Below are 12,886 nucleotides of genomic sequence, written 5' to 3' on the forward strand. Positions count from 1 at the left end.
GGTGACAATTAGTTCAATTCCCGAGGGTGAAGATCTGCTCCTGACTTAAGTAATTGCCGCTACAGCGTGACGTTTGGAAGCTATCGGCCTGGCAACTCTCCAAGCCTGATAAGGTCTGTGGGTGTAATTCACCCTTGAAAGACTGTTTGCCAGGACTTTGCTGGATGTAAACAATAGGAATTCACATTATAGCTTAATAAAAAGGGGTTCTGTCGGGACGAGGACGTCTGCTTTGTCATTTTGGGAAGCCTAGGTCAGAACACCTTCCTCCTCCCGTACGGGTTACCTACCTTGCAGTTTCCGACTCAATTCCATTTTCTCCCGTTCCAGCTGACGGATCCTTTTCTCGAGCCGGCTGATGCTGGAGCTGGTTGGGGGCGACACCGGGGGTCTCTCAGGGAAGGGTCTGCGGAGACAGGGGGACGCGGAGCTCAGAACCAATTCCGGATCAACGGGACTCGGTCTGCACCAAAAGGGCGGGAAAAACAGATTCCCCTTTTTGAAAAGCAGGGCGGGGCACACGCCGTGGTGGGTTTCCAAATTTTATTCCCACTGGTTCTAAGAGCTCAGAGACCGCCGTCTGTATCAATGTTGGCGAGATGTGCCGGTTTTTATCTCAGCTGAGCCACACGAATCAGCTGAGGTAAAACACAAGGTAATATAGGAGAGGTAACGGGGGGGGGCGGACGGGGCTAACCAGCGGTGGTATTTGCCGGCTCTCCGAACTACTCAAAATTTCCAATACCGGTACGCCCCATGATGGCGAACCTATGGCACGCGTGCCACAAGCCATTTGTGCCGGCAGGTGAGCTGCAGGCAAACTTACCTTACTGCGCAGGTGCACAGCTGATTTTTCTGCTGGTTTCAGGCCTTTTTCGGCCTCCCAGAGGCTTGAAAAAAGCCTCTGCAGGATTTGCAGGCCAAATAATAGGCCCGTTTCATTACTTCCTGTATTGATGGAAGAGATGAAACGGTCATATTATTCGGCCTGAAAAGCCTTGCAGAGGCTTTTTCCAAGCCTCTTGGGAGGCCGGAAAAGGCCTCAAACCAGCCAAAAAATCAGTGTGAGGCGCAGTGCAGGTAAGGGGTTGGCAGGTTGGGATTGCACATGCATGCTTAGGGGGCGTGGGGGGGGGCATGCATGCCATTCTGGGTGCTGCCTAACACATATGCAATTTTTGGCACAGGAGCCCAAAAAACTTAGCCACCACTGGGTACACCAAACTGGCTGAATACCACCTCTGGGCACGTGGGTGGGAAATCCGTGGTCTCAGGAAGGGCACTGTACACCCTTTCCGGGGTCACGTCCACTTGTGGTCCTGCTCACGGCAGCCAAAATTACTCGTCATCGGCACAAGTTGCCGTCGCAGTTAAAGTTTTCTACAAAATGATGCAGCTCTGATGTTTCCTGTGAATTCATGTAGGAAAACTTACTTGCTGGGAAACAGGCTTGGCCGGTTCGATGCCTGCAATTTGCAAACTTCAGCGAAATAAAAATATGGCGGGGAAAACCACCACACTGTTGCGCTGTAATATAGGTAGTCCTCGACTTACAACCACAATCGACCCCCAAATTCTGTGGCTTAAGCTAGCTTTGGCCCAACGTACGACCTTTCTGGCCACGGTTGTTAAGTGAACCATTCTGACCCACACGGTCATTAAGTGAGTCCGGCTTCCCCATTGGCTTTGCTGGTCAGATGGTCGCAAAAGGGGATCGTGTGACCCTGGGAGACACAGCGATCGCTGTAAATAGGAGTCAGTTGCCAAGCTGACTCACGTTTTGATCCCGGGACCACAGTGGCGCTGCAATGGTCGTTAAGTGTGAAAAATGGTCATGAGTCACTTTTTCGGGATGCTGTAACTTGGAATGTTGCAAGTCGAGGATGACCTGCATTCACAACTAGCTCGATACCCCTACTTCGCTATGAAACTATGTGATCGGGCTTAGTTTTTGGGGAGGAAAATAAGGGTTAGCGTCCTGTCAGTGTGTGAGAGAGCTGAGGGCTGTTTGGAAACTGAAGCAGTATTTGCTGTGCGAGCAAGGAGACAGCAAGGAGCCTGGGTGTGGCTTAGCTCAACTGTTCTGTACTAAAGCTGCTTGGTGCTGTGAAACTAAAACTCCTCTGCTTGTGTTTTGCATTTGGAAGAGATTTCTTTTCAGGTGGGGAGGCGGAATAGAACGCCTTAGCATCAGAGCATGTTAATAATAATAATAATAATAATAATAATAATAATAATAATAATAATAATAATAATAGTAGTAATAGTAATAATAATAATATAGGAAATACTCTAAATGCTCTGATGGTCATTTCGAAGAATCCTTTCTTAGTGAGCACCTAGAAGCCAAGAGGAACCTACGTGCCCAATTTCAAGTTTGTAGGCTTTACGGTTCTGAAGATTTTGTGATGATGGCTGAGTGGTATTTCTCTTTTTATATAGATAGATTCAGAGTCCTTCCATGAACTGGGGAAAGACTTCAACCAGCCACTAATAATACTTTGAACCTCTTTTTAATACATGCACAGAAGCATTTAATACATGCACGCTTGGCTGTTTGAATACAACAGCCTCCGGCTGCAAAAACCAAAATTACGGAAAGCCTCAGAAATTCCCATCAGACTGAAAGACCAAACCAAACCCCGTCCTCTATGGTTGGACAACCCCAGATGCCCGGCGGCAGAAAGCAAGAGGCCGCAGCTCCCTATTGGCCGGCTGACAGTAGTTTCGAGATAGACTGCGGCTGAAGCTGGAGGCTCCAGGCTACCTGGAGCACCAGCCGAGTGGGAAGGAATGTGCAAATCAAAGCAATGCAGGGGTGGGATTCCACCTGGTCAGACTGGTTCTATAGAACCAGTTGTTATGATTCTGCCCAGTTCGGAGAACCAGCAAATTGCGCCACTGGCTGACCCTTCCCCTCCCCGCCCCGCCCACTCACTCCTTACCTGGCATGCGTGCCATCAAACTTACCTTCTAAGTTGCTATTTTTTCCTTTTTTTCCCCCCAACCATCAGCTGTTCTGCTGTGCCGGGAGATTTAGACTAGCTAGAAAGCAGGAAACGGTTGGATTCCTTGCTTTCTAGCTCATCTAAAAGCACAGCCGAACCTCCCTTAGGATTGAAGCAGTGCAGACTCAGGTAGCCGATGGCAGAAACACAGATCTCTAAGTGAATCTGTGATTCTGTGAGCAACTCAATCTGCCTGCCTGCTTTGCCCGATTTGGGGCAAAAGTTGCTCTTTTTTTTAATTAAAAAAAAATCCATATCGACATAAGTATTTATAATATTTACATACAAGTCGTGCCCAGCCAGTCACGTGACCATCAAGCCACACCCACAAATTAGGCCACACCCATAGAACCGCTTGTTAAGAAATTTGAATTCCCACCCCTGAAGCAACGCTCCCATACTCACATCCCGGAGGTGTAGGTGAATCCAACGAAGGGGAGGTGATGGGCCGAGAACGTGGTGTGGGAGATGGGTGGAAGCGTCTCCTAAAAATCAGAAGTGGGGGAGGAAGATTATTTCCAAATAGACACGCCCTCCTGTGTATGCAAGCGAGGACCGAAGGCTGGGGGAGGGGGAGTCCTTGAAAGGCCTGTGTTCAAAACGAAGCGGAGGAGCCCTTTCCCGGTTGCACACCCACACATACGCACATGCGCACACATGGTTGACAACAAGATCGTGGGGGAATCATGCTAAGATAAGGATTTCCCAAACTTGAGCACTTTTAAGGTGCGTGGACTTCAAGTCCCAGAATTCCCCAGCCAGCCTAGCTGAAGTTGGAAGTCCACGCGCCTTAAGACTGGCTTAAAGTAACTTTATTGTTACGCTGATCAGCATTCATTAAAATGTACTTTTGTTGAATACAACTCTCAAAGGGTCGCCACCTCCAATACACACTACAAAGACATGACTAAATAAATAAATTAAATTAAATAAATTAAATAAATAAAAAGGAAGGAAGGAAGGAAGGAAGGAAGGAAGGAAGGAAGGAAGGAAGGAAGGAAGGAAGGAAGGAAGGAAGAGAGAGAGAGAAGCAGAGGTGGTATTCAGCCAGTTCTGACCAGTTCTGGAGAACCAGTAGCGGAAATGTTGAGTAGTTCAGAGAACCAACCAATACCGCCTCTGACTGGCCCCGCACCCATCTCTTCTCTGTCTCCCATTGAGTCCCAGCTGATCAGCTGGATCTCCTTTGGTTGCCCTGCACAGGAGAACGGAGCTGGAAAGCAGGTTAGTGGGGCGGGGAGGGAAGGGAAGGGGGATTTTGCGGTATCCTTCCCCCTGCCACGCCCACCAAGCCACGCCCACCAAGCCACGCCCACAGAACTGGTAGTAAAAAAAAATTGAATCCCACCACTGGAGAGGAGAGAGAAAGAGAGAGAGAGAAGAAAGAAAGAAAGAAAGAAAGAAAGAAAGAAAGAAAGAAAGAAAGAAAGAAAGAAAGAAAGAAAGAAAGAAAGAAAGAAAGAAAGAAAGTTAGTTCAAACCCTGCTCCAAGACTTTTTTTTTTCAAAATATTCAGTTGCTGCTGTTTTTTGCCCTTGCAAAATGGCTCAAAAGTGATCAGTGCCTGTAGCCATTCAGAATGAAGCCTAAATAACGGCACCTGCAGAGTAGCGTCATCATCCTGCAACGGCTGCATGTATGTGTTTGTGTAACCGACGCTGTGTATGTGTTTGTGTAACCGACGCTGGTGCGGGGGCATTCATGTCCTAGTATTTGCACAGTGTCTGTGCCACGACTTCCATTTTATCCCGTGCCTCCTTGAAGGGGCCACTACGCTAATCCTCGAGTTACAAAGTTACAACGGATTCTTAAACCCGGATTTGAACTTCCAAAGCCCACCACCCAAATAATGTGATTGGGTCTGGGGCCTTGTCACTGCTGTTTGCAGCATCCCACAATCACCTCACCACAATTGACAACGTATTCTTTTTTGTCGGAAACTGGGGTGTTCCCTTCCAGCTATTAGCCTCTGTCATCGGGGAAGCCAAATTCACTTAACCACCACGTTCCTCGCTTAGTGACTGCAGCAATTTGCTTCACCGCCACGGCAAGAAAGATTGCGACAAGGGGCAGAATTCACTTCACAACCATGATGCTAAGCAACAGAAATAATGGTGGGCTCAATTGTGGTCGTAAGTCAAGGACTTATCCTGCATGGCGACCCACTTAGCGATCAACGCAATTTACCACCCTGATTCTGGGCTCCATTAGGGTCCTAAAATGGAGGACTACTGGTTATTGAGGGGTGCGTGTTAATGTTTTCATAACAGCACCCCCCCCCCCCGCTTTTCCATTCACTCCCAAAGGGGTGGGGTGGATGATGTCATTAGTCATAAATCAAGGACTATCTGGATTAAAGGTCAAAGGTAAAGGTTCCCCTCACACATCCATGCTAGTCATTTCCGGCTGTAGGGGGCAGTATACTCATCTCCGTTACAAAGCCGAAGAGCCAGAGTTGTCCAAAGACGTCTCCGTGGTCATGTGGCCGGCGTGACTAAACGCCGAAGGCGCACGGAGCGCTGTTCCCTTCCCACCAAAGGGGTCCCTATTTTCCTACTTGCATTTTTTTATTACGTGCTTTCGAACTGCTCGGTTGGCAGAAGCTGGGACAACTTAACGGGAGCTCACTCCGTGACGCGGTGCTAGGGATTCGAACCGCTGAACTGCCGACCTTTCTGATCGACAAGCTCAGCGTCTTAGCCGCCGAGTCACCGCGTCCCTTTGAATTAAGCGTAAGCAACTGGGTTAGATTGGATTTCGGGTTTAGGCTTAACCACAGTTGGCGCCTACAGCCGAGGCAGTGGCATCGAGCAGGGGTTGCCATCCCACCCGTGGCATCTCCTTTCAGTTCTGCAGCCTCCCAAGTTTCCATCAGACCCTCCCTCTGCCTACCCCGCACCACCCTTGGCATCCGCGCTCCTTCGCGAACACCGTCATGGATGGTTACCGCTTCTTTTAATGTGTCATCATCGACATCGAAGTTGGAGGTGTCAGCCGGACTGGCCACCTCAGGGACCAAGGGAGGAGGGCTCTTGCGGAGGTCCTCCCAGTCGATGCCCTCAAAGAAAGGGTGTCGCGTGAAGTCCTCGATGCCCTTCTGGCCCAGGCGGACTTCTTGGCGGCACAAGAGCTCGCGGATCAGGTCCTTGGCGCTCTCCGAGACGTCGGTGATATCCGGGGGGAACTGCAGGTGGTCCTGGAAGAGGAAACAGAAGGGGGTGTTGTGGTTCACTGGTAGCCTGTGCAGACAGTAGCGGAACCGGACAGTGGGGAAGAACGGGGACCAGTCGTGGAGTCTGGGGAGGACTCAGACGAGGGTCCTGCGTCCGATGCAGAGAGGGGGCCAGGACCATCTGGGAGTGGGGTGCTGCCTCTGGAGCCTGGCAGCAGCGAGGCTGAGGACCCAGGGGAGCCTGTTCCCAGTGCGCGTGTGCACAGAGTTGCCAGAAGGTGAGAGCAGCTAAGACAAAGGGGTGACTCAAAAGTAAGGCCTGGAGTTGATTGCCCCTCCGATAAGATATAAAGGAAGTGCAAAGATAGGAAAACCTTTGCAGGAAGCAAAGTCGTTCGCTCTGTTCAGATCAAACCTTGAAGCTCTGTGTGGACTTTGTACTTCAGTTGGCTTTTTACAGTTCATTTGGCACTTTAATTGTTGGCAACCATTCAAAGGAGAGAAAGGTGGGTGCTTATCTCGAGGAACTGTCTGGCTCTCATTACAGGCTGAGAATGCACATAATTCCCAGCATTGAAATAAAACAAGAGTTGTTTTAATTAAGCGTGTACTTAATTATGGTCTCAGGAAGCCTTGGTCAGAACACGGGGGATGTAAGGGGGCTCAGCATCTCAGGGGGTCTATCTGCTACCCTTGGGCAGCTGGTACCAATAGGGGGCGCTGGGCTCTGCCGGGGACTCCAGAAACCAAAATTCCTGGAGTAACCAAGATCATGAAAACGACAGATCAGGGTTTAAGCAAGGACAAGAGGTTGCACACCTGCTAGAATTCACTGTACATTATTAGAAGTGAAGTGGCAAGTTCACCCTCCAAGAACGGACTATAGCTAGTCCTCGACTTACAACTATTTGTTTAGTGACCATTCAAAGTTGCAACAGCAGTGAAAAATGTGATTTAGGAGTCTTTTCACATAGCCGTTGAGGCATCTCCATGCAAGATCCTAAGTTAGACGCTTGGCAACCAATTCATATTTATGACGGTCGCGCTTGTCCTTGAGTCACGGGAATCCCCTTTGTGACCTTCGGACAAGCCAAGTCCAAGGGGGAGAGATGGATTCATTTAATGACCAGTGACTTAACGAGCAGTGATTCGCTGAACAGCGGTGGCAAGAAACGGGGCATTAAATGGGGGCAAAACGCACTTCTCAGCTCCGCCCAAATGGAAATGCTGGTCTCAATGGTGTCCGTATGTTGAGGACTCCCCGTAAGACGTTTGCGCCGCTACTGGATGGATAAGAAAAGCCCTGCAAGTGGGATCGTTTGAGGTGACTGCAAAAGCGAGCCAAGCTGCGTTGGGAGGGGAAATGGAAGCGGGTCACACCCAGGGCGGGCAGCCAATTTGATTCAGGGAAGGAGTGGCCTGGATCTTTTGCCCAAGGCAAAGAAATGCGGTCCATCAGCTACCGAACAGGTGCAAAATCCAGCTGTTTGAGCCTGAGAAATGGAAGATGGGCTTAGGAGTCCTCCCGAGGACCCCTAAGCCCATCTTCCATTTCTCGAGCTCAACATCTGGACTGTCCCTATCTCCTAGATCTGAAGATTTCACAAAAAAAGTGGAAAGAAGGACCACTGCTTAGCTCTGCGTCTCTTCCTGGTCGTTAAGTCTTGTCTTCCCTCCTGATCCATCTTCCTCTTGTGCCGTGAATCCTAGATTGTCTGCGTGAGGAAATCAGAGCTGGAAGGGACCTTGGAGGTCTTCTAGTCCAGCCCCCCGCTGAAGCAGGAGAAGCTATCCCGCTTCAGACAAAGTGGCTCTCCAAGTCTCCTCTTAAAAACCTCCAGGGATGGAGCCCCCACAACTTCTGGTGGCAAGCAGTTCCACTGGTTAATTGTCCTCGATGTCAGGTAGTTTCTCCTCAGTTTCAGGTTGCTTCTGTCCTTGGTGAGTTTCCATCCGTTGTTTCTTGTCCTGCCTTCTTTGGTGCTTTGGAGAATAGCTTGACTCCCTTCTTCCTTAGGGCTGCTCCTCAAATACTGGAAGACTGCTGTCATGTCCGTCCGTCCGTCCCACCACCCCCAGTCCTTCTTTTCTCTAGACTGGCCAAACCCAAATCCTGCCTAGGGTTTCCAGACATCCTAATCATCCTAATCATCTTCTTTGCACTTTGTCCAAAGTCTCAACATCTTTTTCTTTTGTAACCTGGGGACCAAAACTGGATGCAGGATTCCAGGTGTGGCTTTACTAGGGCTTTGTAAAAGCTGCCGCTGGGCAGAGCAGGGGAGAGGTAGAACGAGGGAGAAGGGGTTCAGAGGAAGACCCAGACCCACCCCCTCTTCATCCTAGAGCATGCAGGAAGGAACGGAGAAGAGAGCAAAAGGGGTTGCATGGCTTACGGGGGAGGAAAGGGCCCTGATTCCCTTCATTAGCCACACCTGGGAAAATAGTTTAAAAGAGATGCAAGCTGAGTGCGGTGTCTGCTAGGAACAAACTGTGTCTTCCCAACCATGTTGAATTATGGCTGTTCCTTCACATCTGGAATTCCTTCTCCTGCCCTGCCAGTCTAATGACCTCATCTCGCCTTGATTGGACTTATAGTTCCAGTTTTTGTTGACCACGTTTTGGCCTGGATTCTCTGCAGCCCAAGGCTGTTCCTGGGAGGGTTTTTCTCCAGCCCAGAAGGTAACCAGGACATTGGGGTCAAGGTTGGAACTATAAAGGGACTCCTACTGATCATCTGACTGGGTTGCCTTTGTGCCACGCCCCTTTGGGTCCTCGCGCTATACTTGTTTTGAAGAGCGGAGGGGTTGGTCCTTACATTCTCTCTCGGATACACTTCCGCGGCCTCTCCCACCTATGGCGCCCAACTGGCTCACCTCGTGGCTCATGATCTTGCCGTATGTTTCCACCAGGGACTCGGCGTAGAAAGGGGTTTCCCCGAAAAGCAGCTCGTACATGCAGACCCCCAGAGACCACCAATCACACTCGGGGCCGTATTTGCCTTTTCGGTCCTCCATGGCTTGCAGAATCTCAGGGGAGATGTAATCGGGGGTGCCCACTGCCACCGAGGACTCCACCTGGGGGATGCGGGGGGAAAGCAGAGCCCAACTTCAGATCCTATCGCCTTTCCAATTGAGCCTTTGGATTAAGATCTAAAGAGCCTTTTTAGATCGGTGGTTGTTGTTGTTTTCTTAAACTCGGCAACTTTGGGAAGGGTGGGCTTCAACTCCCAGAATTCCCCAGCCAGCGTGGAATCATGGGAGTTGAGTTCCACACATCTTAAAGGGGCCAAAGTTGATAAATGTTGCTGCGCACCAATACAACTAGGCACAAGGAGGGTCTTTTCCCGGACACCAGAGGTGGGTATTCAACAGGTTCTGACCAGTTCTGGAGAACCGGTAGCGGAAATTTTGAGTAGTTTGGAGAACCGGCAAATCCCACCTCTGATTGGAGATTTTGCAGTATCCTTCAACTGCCACGCCCACAGAACCGGTAGTAAAAAAAGTTGAATTCCACCACTGCCAAACACTGTCACTCTGGTAAACAACTAATTTGTTGAACATGGTGATTCTTGACTCTTGACGGACGTCTCTTTTCTTTTATCTACACTGAGAGCATTTGCACCAAGACAAACTCCTTGTGTGTCCAATCACACTTGGCCAATAAAGAATTCTATTCTATTCTATTCTATTCTATTCTATTCTATTCTATTCTATTCTATTCTATTCTATTCTATTCTATTCTATTCTCTCCTGTTCTATTCTATTCTATTCTATTCTATTCTATTCTATTCTATTCAATTCTTCAATCCAATATTCTATTCTATTCTATTCGACTCTATTCTTCATTCCAATATTCTATTCTATTCTGTTCTGTTCTATTCTTCATTCCAATATTCTGTTCTATTCTATTCTATTCTATTCTATTCTATTCTATTCTATTCTATTCTATTCTATTCTATTCTATTCCTATTCCTATTCCCATTCTATTCTATTCTTATTGTACCCTATGACTATTATTAAGTGTTGTCCCTGATGATTCTTGACGAATGTCTCTTTTCTTTTATCTATACTGAGAGCATTTGCACCAAGAGAAATTCCTTGTGTGTCCAACCACACTTGGCCAATACAGAATTCTGTTCTGTTCTGTTCTGTTCTGTTCTGTTCTGTTCTATTCTATTCTATTCTGTTCTGTTCTGTTCTGTTCTGTTCTGTTCTGTTCTGTTCTGTTCTGTTCTGTTCTGTTCTATTCTATTCTATTCTATTCTATTCTATTCTTATTGTACCCTATGACTATCATTAAGTGTTGTACCTGATGATTCTTGACTCTGATGAAGGTCTCTTTTCTTTTATGTACACCGAGAGCATTTGCACCAAAGGCAAATTCCGGGTGTGTCCAACCACACGTGGCCAATAAAGAATTCATTCATGCATCCATGCATACAAATGCTTATTTATTTGTAGCATTTCTGAGGCCTCCTATGTAAGTCATGTGTTAGCTTGATGACACCGTCATGTGGTATCATTTGACACACACTCCTTGTTGTGTCCCTCCCTGTAAACCCTTACCGCTACAAGAGTGTTTTGGCTAGTTTTCAGAATCAGCTTAGCTCTGAACTTTGGTTTAACTCTAACCTTGGCTTCGTCTCTAAACCTGGGTTGGCCCTAAACCGGGTTTAGCTCTAAATCTAGCTTAGCTCTAAACTTGGCTTAGTTCTGAACTTGGCTTAGCTCTAAACCTGGCTTAATTCTGAACCTGGCTTAGCTCTAAACCTGGCTTAATTCTAAACCTGGCTTAATTCTGAACATGGCTTAGCTCTAAACTTGGGTACGCTCTGGTTTCAGTTTAATGAAACATGCCATGTGCAACTAAACAGACCATCTTCAGGAAATGAACAGGCTCCCACCAAAACTGATGCCCACCATACAAAGCCATCCCCCTCCCTCTTCACGCTGACTCTAATGCACCGCCCAGGACCTTTTCCACACCCTGAGCATCCAGACCAGCCTTCCCCAATCAGGCCTGGACACCGATCCCCATCGGACCCCAGGCCAAACTCACCGTGCCATCCGAAGCCAGGCGGAGGCAGGACCCAAAGTCCGCCAGGCGGATGTGCCCGCTGGTGTCAATCAGAATATTGTCTGGCTTGATGTCTCTGTGGAGGGAAGGAGAGTCCGCCTTGGTAAGTGGTGGGACCCTCCGAGAAGTAGAAAGGTTGGGGGACTCTGGGGCCCTTGGGGAAGGACCAGGTGGCCACCCCCTTAAACATGGGGAGGGTTGCCGTTGACAGCCGTGGTGGCGCAGTGCTTAGAATGCAGCATTGCAGGCTGACTCTGTCCACAGCCAGGAGTTCGATCCTGACTGGCTCAAGTAAACTCTGTAAACTGCTTAGAGAGGGCTGTGAAGCACTGTGAAGTGGTATATAAGTCTAAGGGCTATTGCTATTTTCCTTTCCTTTCCTTTCCTTTCCTTTCCTTTCCTTTCCTTTCCTTTCCTTTCCTTTCCTTTCCTTTCCTTTCCTTTCCTTTCCTTTCCTTTCCTTCCTTCCCAGTTGTCAGAATGCTGTATTGCAGACTAACTCTGCCAACTGTCAATAGTTTGATCCTGACTTGCTCAAGGTTGACTCAGCCTTCCGTCCTTCCGAGGTGGGTAAAATGAGGACCCAGATTGTTGTGGGGGCAAGAGGCTGACTCTGTAAACTGCTCAGAGTGGGCTGGAAAGCACTGCAAAGCGGGATATAAGACTAAGTGCTGCTACTCTTATGGAGCAAGCAGGGAAAAAGTAGGAAACCGCAAGCCATCTCAGCTTCTTTCCAACCTAAAATCAGGGGGTCCTTTGCAAATTGGGGCGTCTGCAAATAGGGTGGGGGAAAAAAACCGACAACACTGGTTACAACATCACTGTGTGATTTACCTGTGGACATACTGGAGCTGGTGGAGGGAATGGATGGCCAGGACCATCTCGGCTAGGTAGAAACAAGCCATGTCTTCTGGCAGCCGGTCCTCAAACTTGCTCAGAAGGGTGAGTAGGTCTCCTCCAGCATAATAATCCATCACCAGGTACTGTTAAAAAAAAACCCGCCAACTTCTAGCATCCCTCCCCAACCTGCGTTCTGCAGGTGAGGAGGACTTCCACTCCCAGAGCTCCCCAGGTGTTTGCTGAGAATTCTGGGAGCTGAAGTCCACACCTTCCCTGAGGTTGGGGAAAGGGGAGGTGAAGACGGAAGCCTGGGTGGCCCATTCACCAAATTAATGGATCCCGTTTCCCCCGAGTTACAGATAATGGCGGTTTCCAAGAACTGGGAATGGAAGTCTGCCCGTCAACACAGCTGGACGACGAATTCTGGGAGCGGAAGTCTACCCAGCTGTCCAGATTGAGAAAAAACTGGTGAGGAAAATGAGCCATGGCCTGCTCAGGTTTCTAGTCCACTGTGAGGAAAGATGCTACAAACCAATTTTGATGGCGCTCAGTCGTTGCTAGATTTACCAAGGCTATGTTCTGGCAAAGACAGACCAAATTTTGGGGAGCAGGGCATCAAGAAAAGCCAGCATCTCCCTTTTTATTTGTTTAGCTGAATGCTAGAATTGTGAAGCCGTGTCCAATGGGTGACAGGTGAATTTTCTGAAATTTTGCAAAGAAACAGCAATTTTTCCATCCCTTTTAGCAACACCTGAACCCAGCACCACAGATGCTCCTGACTGAAAGGGTT

At 48.6% G+C, this 12,886-nt stretch overlaps 1 protein-coding gene across 1 annotated transcript in view; it reads right to left on the bottom strand.

Annotated features, from left to right (window-relative positions):
* Positions 1-12,886, bottom strand: part of LOC113447466 (serine/threonine-protein kinase MRCK gamma) — a 98,370-nt gene that overhangs the window by 49,569 nt on the left and 35,915 nt on the right. The window contains 6 exon segments of the mRNA XM_087913775.1: positions 291-406; positions 3,414-3,493; positions 5,956-6,204; positions 9,054-9,254; positions 11,239-11,332; positions 12,091-12,239. Of these exon segments, the coding sequence (XP_087769901.1) occupies positions 291-406; positions 3,414-3,493; positions 5,956-6,204; positions 9,054-9,254; positions 11,239-11,332; positions 12,091-12,239 (889 nt within the window).

Source organism: Pseudonaja textilis, chromosome 16, assembly GCF_049901715.1.
Source record: "Pseudonaja textilis isolate UNSWEBS1 chromosome 16, rPseTex1.2, whole genome shotgun sequence".
Taxonomy (NCBI): Eukaryota; Metazoa; Chordata; class Lepidosauria; order Squamata; family Elapidae; genus Pseudonaja; species Pseudonaja textilis.